Raw genomic sequence first — 15,552 nt, 5'->3', positions numbered from 1 at the left:
GGGAACATCCGAGAGGCCAATTCCCAAGAGAGGCCTGGAATCAGGCTGCTCACGCAGCCACTGGCAGGAGGCTGAGTGGCCTCAGGATCACTAGCCCCAAACATTCAAACATCATGAGATGGGACCAAACAGAACGAGACTTTTAGTAGATGAGATTGGGCTTTTGGGGCTGTCTTCTAATTTTTGCACTCCCCTGTTCTCTGTGTGTGAAACAAGTACAGTGCTGCTGGCTCGGCCAGATGGAAGTGAGTAAGGCACTGTGGTCCCTGCTACAGAAGCTCTTGCCAGAGGCCCCAGCTGATATCAGGGCTCTGTTAGACGCTGCACAAACACACATCAGAGACCCTCCCTGCCCCCTGCAGCTTACAGTCGAATGCAAAGCCTGGTAGCCAGCTTGTGACATGGGAACTGGAACAGGGACCAAACTAATTCCCTCTCGGGTCCACCCACCAGTCATTGCCTGGGAACGACTTTTAATCTCTGCTGAGCCGGACAAAATTCAAACCTGTGATAAACAGGTGAAAGACACCCTAGCACATTCGCAATGCTCTGAGGCTGCCAGTCTCCCAGGAGCACCGATGCTGCACCTCCGGGAATGAAGCGGCTGTTTGGAAAGATGAGGTTATTCAATCAAGTTCTTACCTTCCTGGAGCTCAGACACACAGGCAATGTTTCCCACAGGCCCCCCCTGAGCCTCAAACATACCCAGCCTGCCACAGCCTGTTCCTAGAGGGACAGCTCTCCCTTAGCTACACACAGCTAATAGAAAGGCAACAAGCAAACAATTGGCACACCCAGTTTCACTTCTACATCCAACCCTGTGCAGAGTAAAATACTCCCACAGTATCTCTAGGGCCCCTATGCTAACTTTGGCACACAGAGGTATTTGTTTGCGGGGGGAGAGTACAGACCTTTTCTGCTTCACCAATAACTCTGCACTTACAATGCTGCCCCACGGCGAAGGCTGTTGAATTTCAGCGAAGACAGTGCCTACGCTGACAGGAGGGATTCTCTCTTTGTGTAGGCAGCCAGGTTGACAGGAGAATTCTTCTGTGGACTAGTGCTGTCTACACTGGGGCTCGGTCAGTTTAACTGTGGTGCTCAGGGGGCTGGATTTTTCATATCCCTGAGCGACACCCCTATACCAACCTAAGCTCCTAGTGTAGACCGGGCCTAAGAAACCGCTATCCTCTGTGCAAGTCAGTCCAAACAGGGAGCCGGCATGCACATGCCAGTGGGTTACACAAGTATTTGTGAGACAGCACTGTGAAACTGAGCACTAGCATTCTTGGTTCTTCTTCCTGGCTCTGGGAGCAAATTATGGACTAAGGTTACAAACATCACAGCCAAATGTGACCAAGCCTTTCTTTGGATTGTCTGCAGGGACTGAACCTGGGATCTCTGAACATAAAAGCATGAGCTTCTGCTGATGAGCTAAAGCAGCTCTCTAAGGGTACGTCTAGACTGCAATTAGATACCGGTGGCTGGCCCGTGCCATTGGACTCAGGCTCGCGAGGCTCAGGCTAAGGGGCTGTTTAACTGCAGTGTAGATGTTTGGGCTCAGGCTGGACCGCGGGCTCTAGGACCCTGCGAGCTCGGAGGGTCCCAGTGCTTGGGTTGCAAGCGTTAACAGAGTCATAAACCACAACAGTCTAGAGTGACACAGAGCCACTCTTGTAGCGTAGAGTACACAAGCACCTAATTTAGCACGATCCTTCTGTGAGGCTATATGGCAAGGTGGCACCAAGGATGTTAGAAACCTGATTTCTGTTCCCAGTTCTGCCTAAAGTGACCATGTGCAAGTACAACTACCTGCTTTGTAAAACTGGTGAATAATAGTTATCCCCCCAGGACTGAGACCCTGCCTCCTACTAAGGATTGTGAATGTTACAGCACTATGAACAGCAGCTAGGAGAAGAGCTAGGTCGGGAATGTATGGCCTCTGGGCTAGCAGTTTAGTACACCTCCCCCTATACTACATGGTACTGTGGGGCAGCCCCTTCCTCCCCACACAAAATCACATACAGGCTGCAGTTTTTGAATCATCATGAGACTCCTGAAGCAGGGGCCAAAATCTCATTATTTGTGGCTGTTCCCATGGTCCCCTAGGTCCCTGAGTGCCTGAACTTTCCCTGGGCAATTTCACTACAAATCACAAACTTGGCTCACCAGCAGGCAAAGGCCTCAAACACATTAAGAAAAAGGCCAGGAGGCAAGAGGCAGCAAATCCTGTTTTCCCTGCTCATGGCCAAGCCATTTCTTTTGTGCCTGAGCCCAGGGCTCATGCATTCCCGAGCAGCACTCTGTCCGGAAATAACCGCCCTCTCCCACAGTGACTCTCAGCCAAGCACAGGCTGTTCCTGGCACAGAGCCGGACACAACTCAGCCCCCACCAGTCACTCCCCAAAGCAAGCAACCCCGTCCTAGCTCGGTAGCGACCCACACAATCCCTGAGCAGAAGGCCTGTTCGCTGGGATGCACTAGCAGAGGAAGGCAGGTGCCACCCAGGTCCTGCAGGAGTGTGAGTGCCCCAGTTCTGAGGACAGACACATGCTTTTGGGTCCCCCACAGGGCACACACGAGGCCTAAAGAAAGCAGCCACCACATTCCTGAAAGCATGCAAAGTGACAGACCAACTCCTCAGCCCAGCACTGTCTGAGCCAGGGCAGGTGCCCTTCTGTGAGGCTGCGCAGAGCCCAGCCAAGTGGGGCTGCCAAGCTGCCTGGGCACTAACCAAACAAAGAATAATGCCACTCCTCCCTTGGGATAGCTCACTGCCAACCCCACGGATTTACGCACACGTTGGGTTCCAAGCTGGAGAAACACCACCCCAACGGGAAAGTGACCAGAGAGACGGAAAATCGACTGGGACTGAAACTGCCTCGTCTCTCCCAGAGTACACAGCCCCACTGGCTGCTGCCACCACCACGGCCAATAAAGCCGGATTCTACCCAGGCTGCTACAGCCTGAGCCCCATTTTCACAGGTTCATGTTATCACGAACCCTCGCCGAGTCACTTTGTATTTAGACTTTCTACTGTGCTAGCCCCTAGGTCCCCTGGCTGGGGCTCAGGACCCCAATTTTCAAGGCACTGTTCACACCTGTAGTAGGACGACAGTCCCAGACTGAAAGAGCCTATAATTTATGCATGTGATGAGACAATGGCTGGTGGATAAAACGAATACATGGAGTGGAGAAGAAGGTACACAGCGAAGCTGCCCTGGGCAACGTATTGAGTAGCAGCATCTCCACACATACACCTGCGTGTCATATGGTTTGTCTGTCGACTGTAGGAGCTCCACTCCTGCTCACAGGGACTCAGTGACCCATCACTGGATTTAGTTTTATTCCAAACCAGCTAGACCCTCAGAGAGGACTCTGGAAACCTGGCTCGTGAACAAACATTGTGGATTTCAAATGTATTTGATATGGAAATTCCAGCTAATTCGCCAGGGCCTCCCTGCTGGACTCTCAGCCTCTCCCCCTGTTTTGAGCCAGACTACACAGGAATATAGCTGAACGCCACTCCTGCGCGAACAAAACACCACCAACCAGTTTATCTTTACACCTCCTGCTGACACCACGGTGCCCCCTGACCTGCTGCAGCATGTTCTGCTCCCCTCCCTTTGCTGAGGAGGAGGAAGCCCCTGCATTCCTCTCCAAAGCCATGGAACAGCCCTGTCATTGTTCCCAGGACAATCATTCATAGCTCCTGTCTCCCAGGGAGGGAAGACAGAGCTCCTGGAACCTGGCAGAAAAGGAAAGAGGGGCAGAATGCAAGGAGTTAGTGGGGCAGGAGAGGAGAGACTAAGGAGAAGACCCTCTGTTGGATTGCTGTGTGGGAAACAGGTTCTGGGTGCAGCTATGTGTGACAAAGATGCGAACTGCCTAGGTAATATGGTGAGGTGAATCTCAGAAATGCCTGAAAGAGAACTGGTTGGCATTAATTACCATGACAGGTTTTTCTGAGAATGGATAGATGGATCCTCCAGGCTCTCACCACCTGGTCAGAGCTAACCGGATGCTTTTGAGCTCTCACTTGTACCACAGTTTACTCAGGTTTCAGAGTAACAGCCGTGTTAGTCTGTATTCGCAAAAAGAAAACAAGTACTCCTTTTCTTTTTACAGTTTACTCAGAAGATTTCATACAAGCCTGAGACACATCTCTGAGGTCTGGGGGAACAGCAGAGTAGGGGCATTTCTTCTCTTTTCAAGGGACTGGGGAATCAGACATCCCTTTAAGAGACCTCTAAAGACACTTTGGAATTGCTGCACATTTCCCTTGAGGTCTGGAGTCTCTAGGCATCTGGCAGGTGGAATCCAAGGGGAAGAGTTCAGATAGGGAGCTCCTGTGTCTCACTGAAGATTATTTCTGCTGTAAATAGTTCCCTGGTATTGTCTTTATATTTTTGTATCTTAAGAGCCAATCATAACTAGTTCCTGCCCAGAATTTATCCTGATCTGGTACGACACAAAGCAGAGCAGCCTCTGGGTTCAAGATGTCAAATTATTTCTGTTTTTTAAAAAAATCCTTTACCAAGGTGTTACATTTTTAAATGGCCTCATTTTTATGTAATCCACAAAATTATTATATATTTGTTGTTCCCACTGCTGGCTCCATACAGAACTAAAATTAATGGTAGCTTGGGTACAAGTGATCATAACTTGATCACATTTATAATGTGCAAGCAGAATAAAATTTAGACGAGTAAGATATACACTTGGCAGTTTAAAGGTCCAGTTTCACAAAGCTGAAAATAATTATGAGCCAAATTGGCCGTGAGGAAGAATTTGTTCAGAAAAATATGAAAGATAATTGGAAATAATTTAAGGACACCTTACTAGATGCCTCAAAAGCCACAATCAAGCAGAAGGCTGTACTGGTTCAAAAAAAGACCTGGTTTGGAGGGGAAGTGCATGCAGCTATAAAAAAAATACTAACAAATGAAAGAAGGGGGAAATTGATAGTTATGAATATAAATGACATGTGTTAGGAATGGAAGAAAATTGATAAGGAAAGCAAAAGGGACACAAGGAGAAATCTATGGGCAGCACAGTTAAGGACACTCAGAATTTTTAAAAATGTATTATGAACAAAAAGAATCTGACAATGGTGTTGGTCTATTTCTAGACAGAAATAGTAAAATTATCTGGAAGAAATAGACTGGAATAGACTGGAAGAAAGCGAATGTGGTGCCAGATGGGATGACCCAGGCAATTATAGGCCTACCAGCCTGACACCAATCCTGGGCAAGAGAATGGAGTGGCTGATATGGGACTTGCTGAATAAAGAATTAAAGGGGAGGGTAATGTAATTAATGCAAATTAGCATGGGTTTATGGAAAATAGATCCTGCCAAACTAACCTGGTATCTTTTTTTGATGAGATTACTAGTTTGGTTGATAAAGGTAATAGTGTTGATGTAATGTCCTTAGCCTTCTCTAAAGTGTTTGACTTGGTACCACACAACATAGAATCATAGAATATCAGGGTTGGAAGGGACCTCAGGAGGTCATCTAGTCCAACCCCCTCCTCAAAGCAGGACCAATCCCCAATTTTTGCTCCAGATCCCAAATGGCCCCCTCAAGGATTGAACTCACAACCCTGGGTTTAGCAGGCCAATGCTCAAACCACTGAGCTATCCCTCCCCCCAAAGAACATTTTGATTACCCAACTAGAACGATATAAAATTACCATATTGTTGTATGCAGTGTTGTACCTGTGTTGGTCCCAGGATATTAGGGGGACAAGGTGTGTGGACCAACTTCTGTTGGTGAGAGGGACAAGCTTTCGAGCTACACAAAGCTCTTCTTTAGGTCTGGGAAATGTACTCAGAGTGTCACAGCCAAATACAAGGTGGAACAGATTGTTTATCATAAGAAAATGTAAATGTATACAACTAGGAACAAAGGATGTGGACCCTACTCACAGGATGAGGGACTCCACCCTGGGAAGCAGTGACTCTGAAAAACAAGATGTCGGGGTCATGGTAGATAATCAGCTGAACATGTGACGCTGTGCCCAAAAGAGCTAATGCAATCCTGGGATGCATAAACAGGGGTAGAGAGGTTATTTTACCTCTGTATTTGGCATTGGTGCGACCACTGCTGGAATACTGTGTCCAGGTGTGGTGACCACAATTCAAAATGATGTTGATAAATCGGCCACAGTTCAGAGAAGAGCCATAAGGGTGAGTAAAGAATTAGAAAACATGCCTTATAGTGTAGTCTATACTCAAGGATCTCAATCTATTTAGCTTAACAAACAGAAGGTTAAGGGGTGACTTGATTACAGTCTATAAGTACCTACTTAGGAACAAATATTTAATAATGGGCTCTTCAATCTAGCAGAAAAAGATATAGTATGATCCAATGGCTGGAAGGTGAAGCTAGACAAATTCAGACTGGAAATCAGGTGCAAATTTTTAACAGTGAGAGTAATTAAATATTGGAACAATTTACCAAAGATCATGGTGGATTCTCCATCACTGACAATTTTTACCCCAAGATTGGATATTTTTCTCAAAGCTCTGCTCTAAGAATTATTACGGGACAGTTCTGTGACCTATGTTATGCAGTAGGTCAGACTAGATGATCACAATGGTCCCTTTTCGCCTTGGAATCTATGAGTCTATGAAAACAGAACACTCTTCTTAGATGGTTATACATGTGGTATCAAACAGCTAACTCTTCTTTTTAATGCCCAGAAAACTACCATGTGTCCCCACTGAGCAAGCCACAATAGTCTTAGCAGAGATCCCTGCCCAAGCAGAAAGCCTCTTGACGAGGATCAGTTTATCAGAGGAAAAGACAGCAGCAGGGAGCGATTTCCCTAGCCCCTTCTGAAGGAGGAGGTGAGAATCATCTATAGCAGTGGTTCTCAAACTGTGGGTCACGACCCTGTTTTAATGGGATTGCCAGGCCTGGTGTTAGCCTTGCTCAGGCCTGGAGCTGAGGACGAAGCTGAAGCCCAAGCCCCACTGCCCAGGGCTGAATCCTGAGGGCTTCAGGTTATAGGCCCCACATCTGGCTTTGGCCCCCCCATCCGGGGTGGAGGGGCTTGGGTGGGCTCAGGCTTCAGTCCCCGTCCAGGGGTCATGTAGTAATTTTTGTTGTCAGAAGGAGGTCACAGTCCACTGAAGTTTGAGAACCCCGGAAATATAGGCAGGTTGGATTTCAGTCTGGTGGGATACAGTTAGAGATGCCATCCAAACAAAGTGTACTCCTCAGGCCTGGAAATGGGAGGTGGAAAGACATTACTGGCCACTGTGTTCTCTCTCTGTTCAAAACACCTGTTCTTCTCTATAGCCTGAGCCAACATGACTCAGCAAATGGAGCCACATCCTCACCACACAGTAGCCCATGAGCCACCGCACCTGGGCGCTGACAAGCACCTGACTATGCTGTGCCTGCAGGGCCCAAGCAGTCACATGGAGTGGGAGCGAATGAGGCAGCAGTGTGTCCCTGGGCATGCCCAACAGAGGGTCCATCCATCTCCACGGAAAACAGCAGGAAAGGAGGTAGGAGACAGCGTCCTAGAAATACCCGTCCTGTCTCACCAGCTTCACATGCACCATCATTAACCATTCATAGTCATTCATTTAGGAAGACAGGAGGAAGGCCCCAGGAATTAGAGTGTTAGGCTGTGTCTCAAGAAACCCTAGTTCAATTCCCTGCTCTCCCGCAGACTTCATATATGACCTCGGCTTAGGCAGATCACTTAGCTTCTGTGTGCCTCCATTCTCCTCTGTACCATGGGGAGGCTAGCAGTTCCTGCCTCACCAGGTGTGTGAGGGGACATGCATTAAAGATCACGAGGAGCTCAGGTACTAGGGTGATAGGGGCCATACAAGTATCTTAGAGAGAGGCCAAGTTAATTTAAGTTAGATGCCCACAAACAGACGGTGGTTCTCACACACATATTTATTATTCTAGCTTATTAGCAAACGAATTCCTGCAGATACCTTTTGGTCTCTGGCTCATTGGAGCATTCAGAATTGGAGTTGTGTTAATGTTCATTGGACACATAAGTCACATGGTAGGGTTTGTGCACCCCAAGGGTTACTGTTAAAATCAGGTTTCTGCCAGTCATGAGCTCAGAATTTAGTTTGTGTGAATAGTCTGTAGTAATCATTTAAAATTTGCTTCAAAATTTGCAGGAACAGTCCTGGCCATTAATTTGTTTGCTAGAAAATTCATTGGAAGTGAACAGGAAAGGGGCATGAAAGTAAGAAGTCGGTGTGTGTAAAAATTCAACAGGATATCGGTGGGAGTTTCTCTCATTGTATTTGTCTAGTTTCTGATAAGACTCCAGCTGCACTGATGTAATGCCAGGGGGGTGCCGCGCTGAGATCCAAGGAAGGGGAAGGCATTCTGAGTCCTCTGACCTGCAAGATGGGGCTGCCTATTATAGCCATTTCTTGTGTATAGTTCTTTTCCCTCAACACATCGTATCGTTCCTTGCAAATACTCCAGGTTCGGAGTTCCTGAAAGTCAGGGCTGCATTGGGAGCTGCTTTCCCAACCCTGTGAAATATTATCTTCAATAGGAAGCAAGTGGAGAAAAACCTACTTCTCCCCAAGGGATGATAATAAGAATAGAGAGAAGCGATGCCAACACAAGCAGGCTTTGTGTGTCAGGGCTGGGAGGGAAAGGTGCATAAAACTCCATCACATGCTCCATAGGTGCTGGGCCATAAACACCATCATGTTTGAACACTGCAAGGAGTGCTTTATAAAACTTCAAGGCCCCTTAACACGCACTGCCCTGGGCATCCTGGGGTGAAAAAATCCACATTGCCCTACAAATCGGCAGTGAAAAAGAAAGACCGAGGCATCAATTAGAAGGTTAAGACCAGTCAGTGAAAGGAGCATTCTGGGAATCGTAGTCCACAGGACCTGTGCGTGACCTGCTTTGCCTTTCACTATTACCGTTACTGTCTCACAGGTTAAGCCACTTAACAGCTCCAGCTGTGCTGAAGCTTTGAGCTCTTTCACATGCTTGAATGGAATCGTTCTGTGCCACTGTACAGCCACATTAGGAGGGTACTGAGCTCAGGTCTCTGACTCCTGCAGACAAAGGGCGGTTCCAGGGCTCGCCGGCCCCAGACAGTGACACATGAGCTGCAGAAAGTTCCTTAGAACTCACTCCCCCGAGGAGTTGGGCTCCTGCCGCAGACACTAGGAGATCAGAGCCCGGGTCCCCAACATCCTCACCCTGAGAGGGGCAGGTTACGCATGTGTGTCAGCCACCGAGTGGCTGTTCAGTGCAAAGCCAGCAGTCAGCTCACTAGGTGGAAGGTGCTTACCCAGCAGGGCCTGAAAGAGGTCACTTCGGAAGATGTGCGAGACCTTTCCAATAGAGGCCTTCAACTGCTGCTCCTCTGGAGCCCTCAGAGTGGTTTGGTACCTGGTCAGAATCGCCACGGCTCGTTGAGTGTCTGGGGAGACAGCACAGGAGAGCCCTCAGACTTCATCAGACCATCATGTAACACATCGCATCACCCACAACAATACAGAATAGCACGTCACCACACATCACTGCTCCCTGGCCCTTCTCCGGACCCACACCAGGAAGGGGTCTGCCACCCTGCAGATTCAATCCCTGCCATCAGGGAGCCCTCAGGCACACCACTGACAGTGGACCAGACCCTGCACCGCTGATTTACCAGGCAGTGAAAGACGAAGGGTTGCTGCTGAAGCCAGGCACAAATTATGGAACCTGTGGTTCTGTGGGTCTGATTCCTTTGAGCCCGAAGGTAAGAGACTGGACAGACTGTACCCACCTAACCCAAACACACTGGAATTACACTGCAACCCCAACCCTCAGCATCTGGCCCTAAGGCCGACAGGGGCAATCCTGGGGGTGCCCCTAGCTGCACTGCATGCTGGGACCCCACGTCTCCACAGGAGTGTGGGGGGGGGTGAATGTGTCTGGCTGCATTGCATCCTGGGACTCACTCTCCATGTGAGGCCACTCACTGGCAGGGGAGAGCAGCCACAAGCTAGGGCAGTTATGCACAATGGGTGTTGCCTGCTGGCTCCCCCCAAGCCATGGCTGGCTCTCAGCGGGGCTGGGTTTGGACATCCCCCTGCTCCCCAAGCAGGTCTTTGGCAGACAGAGGCCGAGCCTGCTCTGAGCTGCCTGACGGGATTGAGGCACTTAGGCAGAGGTGGCCATGGGGGAGCCAAGGGCAGGGATAGCAGGGGCCTGATCCATTTCCATCTGGAGAGCTGAATGTTTCTCTGGACGAGTTCCTTGCGCCATCAGCCCAGCTTTATAGCCCGACGCAGGCCAGCTCCTGTAGTTCTGCAGCAGCCCCTTGTCCTAGCAGGGCAACGGATCTCACACAAACAAGAAGGTTTCTCACAGACCTTGGGCTGGTCCCATCCCTGTCAGCAAATGTTTCCCTTTGTTTGGAGGCAGCAGGAAAAACAAAGGACTTCTGTGTGGGGGAGGAGGTGAGGGGGGAGGTCCGGGCACATCTCTGGACCTAGGAACTCATGTAAAAGGGTTGATCTGCCTTGCTAGTCCTGAGGCATCCAGTGCTCACAGCAGGGGACAGAGCACAGAACAAGGGGATCTGTGTCCCTGAGAGCCTAGACTCGGGGCACCTGGGGTCCCTGCTCCCATTCTCTGGGCCTGGGGATTTCTGCAGGGATGCGATCCCGCGGGGAGACAGAAACACCCCCACCCCCATTCTCCTATTGGCGGGAAAAGGAAGGTGGTTTTGTCTGTGTCACCTTCCTACACTGGTGTATTGCAGGCCCCAGAAGGGAAAGAGGAAGCATTGAAGCATGAATAAGCCTTAATGCAAACAGAGTCCTTCCCCTCCCAGAGCCGGTGAGAGGCTGAGATCTCCTGGGATGCCAGCTGGATTTATTGGGTTTGCAAGGGATTCCAGGCTCCTGCCAGCCCTGGAACCTAAAACCCCTCCGCCTACAGAACCAGTTCAGCCTGGGCACACCACTCTGCCCAGCTCACCCTTCCCCGGCCAGAGGGTCAGTCTTTGTAGCCTGTTCACTCCCTGGCCTGGCTGCTGAGACTAACACCAGCGGAGCCAGCGAGGGCCAGTGTGACGAGGCTGTCTGCCCCCTGAGTGGACAGAGAACCAAAACTCACGCTGCTTTGGCTGTGGAAAGCGCATGAGCCCAGGGGACTCTGAGTCACATCCCTCCCCTGCGAGGCTACACGGAAAGGGGCTCCGGTACTGTCTGGGCGTGACAGATAGAGTGCACTGAACCCTGCACAGGCAAACGGGCACCACGTGGGTGCTGGTGGGGAGGGATGCATCCCACAAAACAGAACCTCTGCAACTGCCCCAGAATCGCCTTCTTCCGTGACAACTGGGTCCCACTTTGACCTCGCTCCCATGCGGTCACGTACAATCAAAAACGAACGCAGCCTAAATTGGTGGGGGGGGGGCTCTCACCACACCAGCCCAGGAGGAGGGGAGGGCCGTGTCCCCAGAGTGGAAGAGGAAGAGGGTGTTCCCCCTTAGACGGCAGACAAAACGACTCCAGGGAAACATTCACACGACAGCCCCATGAGGCCTGGTGGATGCAGTAGTGACCCGGAAGAGCTGAGCCCGGGGCCCTGGTGCCTCCCGCCCGCTATTGAAGGGCTAAAGGCCTGAGCTCCCGCCTGCAGCAGGGGCACAGCCCAGGGGGGTGAGCACACAGCTGACCCCCAGGCACAGCTGCCTGCTCAGGCCCTCAGCACCCTGAGACCAGCAGGACCCTGCCAGGGCCAGCGCCCGTGGCCCAGTCCGTGCCCAGGGTCTCTGGGCCTCGCTCGCGCGGAGGCTGTCCAAGCACGGTGGGCCACTGCAGCCTGCGCCTCGCCACGGCTGGCTGGCCGAGGTGTCCTGGCTGACACGCCTAGGGCGGCCTCTGGGCCTTTTCCGGCCAGGCGCGGCCTGGCAGCCCGGCGGGCCCCTGGGCGCTAGCCCCACGCAGGGGCTCGGGGCAGCCAGGGAGCTTTTGCGCCCGCGCTGGTGCTGGGGCGGAGCTAGGAACTGGGGGCCAGGAGGAGGGGGAGGGGGTCGCTCTTGCAAGTAGTGCAGGAGGAATTGCAGAGGCTCCCCAGGGCAGAGCACCCCAGGGCAGGGCTCAGCTACGCCAGCCCCAGTCAGGGCAGCTCCTCCGGTTTCCTACCTGCCAGTGACCCGAACTCGCCCACGCTCTGGGAGCCCAGTGGGGTTCGCTCCGGGCAAAGCCGCTCGGCAGCCAGAGCCCATCCTCACTCAGAGGTGTCGCTGGGCCCCCGCACGGCTCTTGGGTCCTGGGGACAAGGAGCCAGCTCTGCCCAGCCCGGGGCAGCTGGGAAACCGGCTTTACTTGCGCCTGGCTCTGAAGTCTCAAAGCCGCAGCCAGGTGTCTAATCAGAGCTCCTTCTCTCTGGGCCTGGGGTCTTGCCAAGGCAGCTCTGGGCCCTTGGCAGCTCTACGCCCCCCTCGCCACCCCCAGGGCCAGTGTCTCCTGCCCTCGCCCCAGTGGGCTGGCCAGGGCTCGGGCCTCCAGTCCTTACCTTGCCTACTGATCATCTCTCCTCTGGGCAGGGCTGCAGGTCCCTTTGCAGCGGTTTCCTCCAGTGCTTGTGGCCCCAGGAGCCTGCCCTCATGTCAGCCCCACGGGCCGGTCCCTGGAGGGGGCTAGCGGCTGGGACCCCCGGGCCTGGCCCTGCCACGGGAAAGCGATACCAGGACCTGGCTGCCTCCTTCCCCAGCTCCAGCCGCAAAGGCTCCTGCTGCCTGGGACCTGGCCCTCTCCCCCCGGCTGCCCCCCAGCCTGGCCAGTGCTGGGACCGTGCCCCGGGGCAGCCCCAGCTGAGCCCCTCGGGCCGGGCACAGGCCAACGCTGCCTGCCAGGGCAGTGGTGAGCCGAGGCTCCCTGCTGTCGCCCCGGGCTGTGTGTGGAGTGGAGTGGAGGGGGCTGGGCTGGGCTCAGGGGCGGGCCCAGCCATGGAGCGAGGGCTGGCCTGCCTGGCTGCCCGGGGGCCCTGGCCTGCAGGGAAGGGGGGCCTGCAGCCACTGCTGGGCGCTGCCCCCCAGGCCTGGCCCCGCACGGCCCAGCCTGGCCGGCCTCTCTCAGCCCTTCAGGGCTTGCCCTAAAGTGGGTGCTGGGCTGGGCCGGGCATTAACCCCGGCGCTGCCAGAGGAGAGGGAAGCCAGGCCCTGCAGTCAGTGGGGTGGGGCTCAGTCCAGCCAGGCGTGGGACTTAGGGAACCAGGCACCCCAATATTAGGGGCGTCGCATACGCAGGCACCTGTAACTCCCTCCCCCAGAAAAAAAGGGTCACAATTTTTCACACTTGCCCCCTGGTCACCCGCATGCTGTGGTCCCCAAACTTTTTACCTCGTGCCCCCCCATTACCCCTGTCCATGCCCCGCCCCCCAAGCCAGGGCTGGGAGTGGGGCTGCAGCTCTGCGAGGGGAGGGACACAGACAGGGGTAAGAGCTGGGGGCAAGGCCAGGAGCGGAGTGGGGTGGCACTCCCACCCCGTCCCCCTGTGGGGGCTTGCCCAGGCCCCAGCTGCTCCCCCCCTAACATTCCTCTGTGCCCTCCTGGGGAGTGCGCCCCACAGGTTGGGGGCCTCTGCCCTAACAGGACTTCACCAAAACCACGGCACATAATTGGACCTCACCCCAACTAGTGCAAGCTGGCCTGGGAATTAAGGGTAAGGGGGTGTGTGCGTGTTGGGGGCCGTTAGCAGAGCTAGGGGAAGCCCACGGCTGGGATAACAAGGGGTCATGAGTCAGGCCTGAGGGGCACTGGCAGAGCTCTGGGCAGAGGAGTCCAGGGCTGAGGGTCAGGATCAAGGGGTGAAGGGAGGGCAGAACTGGGGTGCTGGAACAATGTGTGCAGTGTGGGTGCTGAGAGCCATTGAACCAAACTGTAAACCCTGCACATGATGGAAACCACTTCAAGCCAGGGTATGTGGCCAACCCCCAGCGCCCCTAGTTCCAGCATCTATAGGCAGAACTGAGAGGGGAAGATGGACAGTGTGATGATCTCCCACATCCAGCCTGGTTAACACTCAGTTCAAGGGGATGGAGAGAACTCAAAAGGCAGCACAGCAGGAAGCCAGGGATGGAGACTCAAGGGTGCCATCAGCACAACTCTTAGCTGGAGGCCTGTGGCCCAGCATGAGGCACACAGGGAGAGCGGGCTGCCAAAGTGCAGGGCTGCAGTCTGGGACAATAAGACTCCATAAGCTAGGCTGCTGAGATACAGGACCCCACTGCTATGGGGAGGGCAGCAGTTGGACTGGAATGGATTCGAGAGCTGCAGCTTCGAGTACAGCAGAGCAAGGCCTGCCAGGGGTTCCTAAGCATGCTGGTTCTTAGAGCAGACCTGGGCAGTGGCCCTAGGGGTGCAGGAAGGAGAGCCCAGGATGGATCTAGGAAGGAGGTGTGTTCCCTCCCTCCCAACTATTGCCTCTGCTCACTGTCCCTCATAGCGTTCACCTCTCCTCTGTACCAAGCTGCAGCAACTGAGAACAAGATGGTTGCTCAACCTTCCTCCAGAGAGAGGGTGCTTAGACATTGAAAGGTGCAGTACATAGAAAACAGAAGGTATCAGAACTTCATACACTCAAGAAGAGATGGATGAGAGCCAGCTCCTAGGCCTGTGCACCCTCCCCAGTGCAGAGAGAGCATTTTACAGGGAGTACAGCACGAACCCAGACGAACTGGAAAGTTGCCTGCACAGGTTGGAAAGTGTTTTGGCGCCCAGCCCATTCACAACTTCAGCTTCTGAGGTGCACACTCAGTACCTCTGCACACTGCTAAATTCAGACCTATTTTCTCTGGAGCTGGGCTATTACTAGGTCACCCAGCTTCCCATGCCTGGAGCAAGGGGGCAGTTCGACAGGGGCCCTAGAAATTTTGCTATCAGGGGAATCCTCCTTTCCCTTCTTGTGCTCACACTTCCCAGAGGCCAGTTGATTCAGGCAGAGGCCCAAGGCCCAGCTCCAGCCCCAACTCCGCATGCTGATGTAAGCAGAGTCAGGATGAGCTCCACCACATCTGGCAAGTTGTGGAAAAGAACTTCAGGGGCTGATCTCATTTGCATAGGCACACCCATCCCACCTCGCATGAGGCCATAGCTGCCCAAATGGCCACTTTGGCTACTGTGGGATCCCCAGTGTCTCTGTTATTGGGGCAGGAAGAATAAATTGTTATTATCCTAATTATGTGAATCAAGGACAGTGGAACTGTACTCGGCCTTTTGTTATGATGGAGGGACTCGCCATCAACTAAGTAGCACTCGCTAGGCAAGGGACATGGGTTCCAAAACTCTGAATTGAGAGAGGCTGGGGATAGGTATTAATATTTGGTGATATGGGTCCCACATGCTAATTGCACTTCCTCCTCTCTCCACGGTGGAATGTCAGAGCTAATTTTGATTCTATTCGGAGTCTAGTTCCAGGCTGCTGAGCTGAATTCACTTTGGGCCAATGGTGCCCCAGCACTGAGGCTCCCCTACTACAAGCTGAAATCACCAAAGAGCTGAACTGACTAAGAGCTGAAATCACTGAGCGTCGTGTTCAGT

The 15,552-nt window shown here is 53.0% G+C and overlaps 1 protein-coding gene across 4 annotated transcripts in view; it reads right to left on the bottom strand.

The window, feature by feature from the left end:
• Positions 1–12,917, bottom strand: part of DLG3 (discs large MAGUK scaffold protein 3) — a 179,995-nt gene extending 167,078 nt beyond the window's left edge. For all 4 annotated transcript variants that reach the window (XM_073358605.1, XM_073358606.1, XM_073358607.1 and 1 more), the window contains exons 1-2: positions 12,528–12,917; positions 9,307–9,438 (exon numbers count right to left, since the gene is read on the bottom strand). In XM_073358605.1, the coding sequence (XP_073214706.1) occupies positions 9,307–9,438; positions 12,528–12,543 (148 nt within the window). In that variant the 5' untranslated portion in view covers positions 12,544–12,917. The remainder of the gene's footprint in view (positions 1–9,306; positions 9,439–12,527) is intronic.
• Positions 12,918–15,552: the final 2,635 nt, after the last annotated feature.

Source organism: Lepidochelys kempii, chromosome 9 (genome assembly GCF_965140265.1).
Source record: "Lepidochelys kempii isolate rLepKem1 chromosome 9, rLepKem1.hap2, whole genome shotgun sequence".
Taxonomy (NCBI): domain Eukaryota; kingdom Metazoa; phylum Chordata; order Testudines; family Cheloniidae; genus Lepidochelys; species Lepidochelys kempii.
Note: the sequence above shows the minus strand (reverse complement) of the source record. Positions and strands in the feature narration are given on the sequence as shown.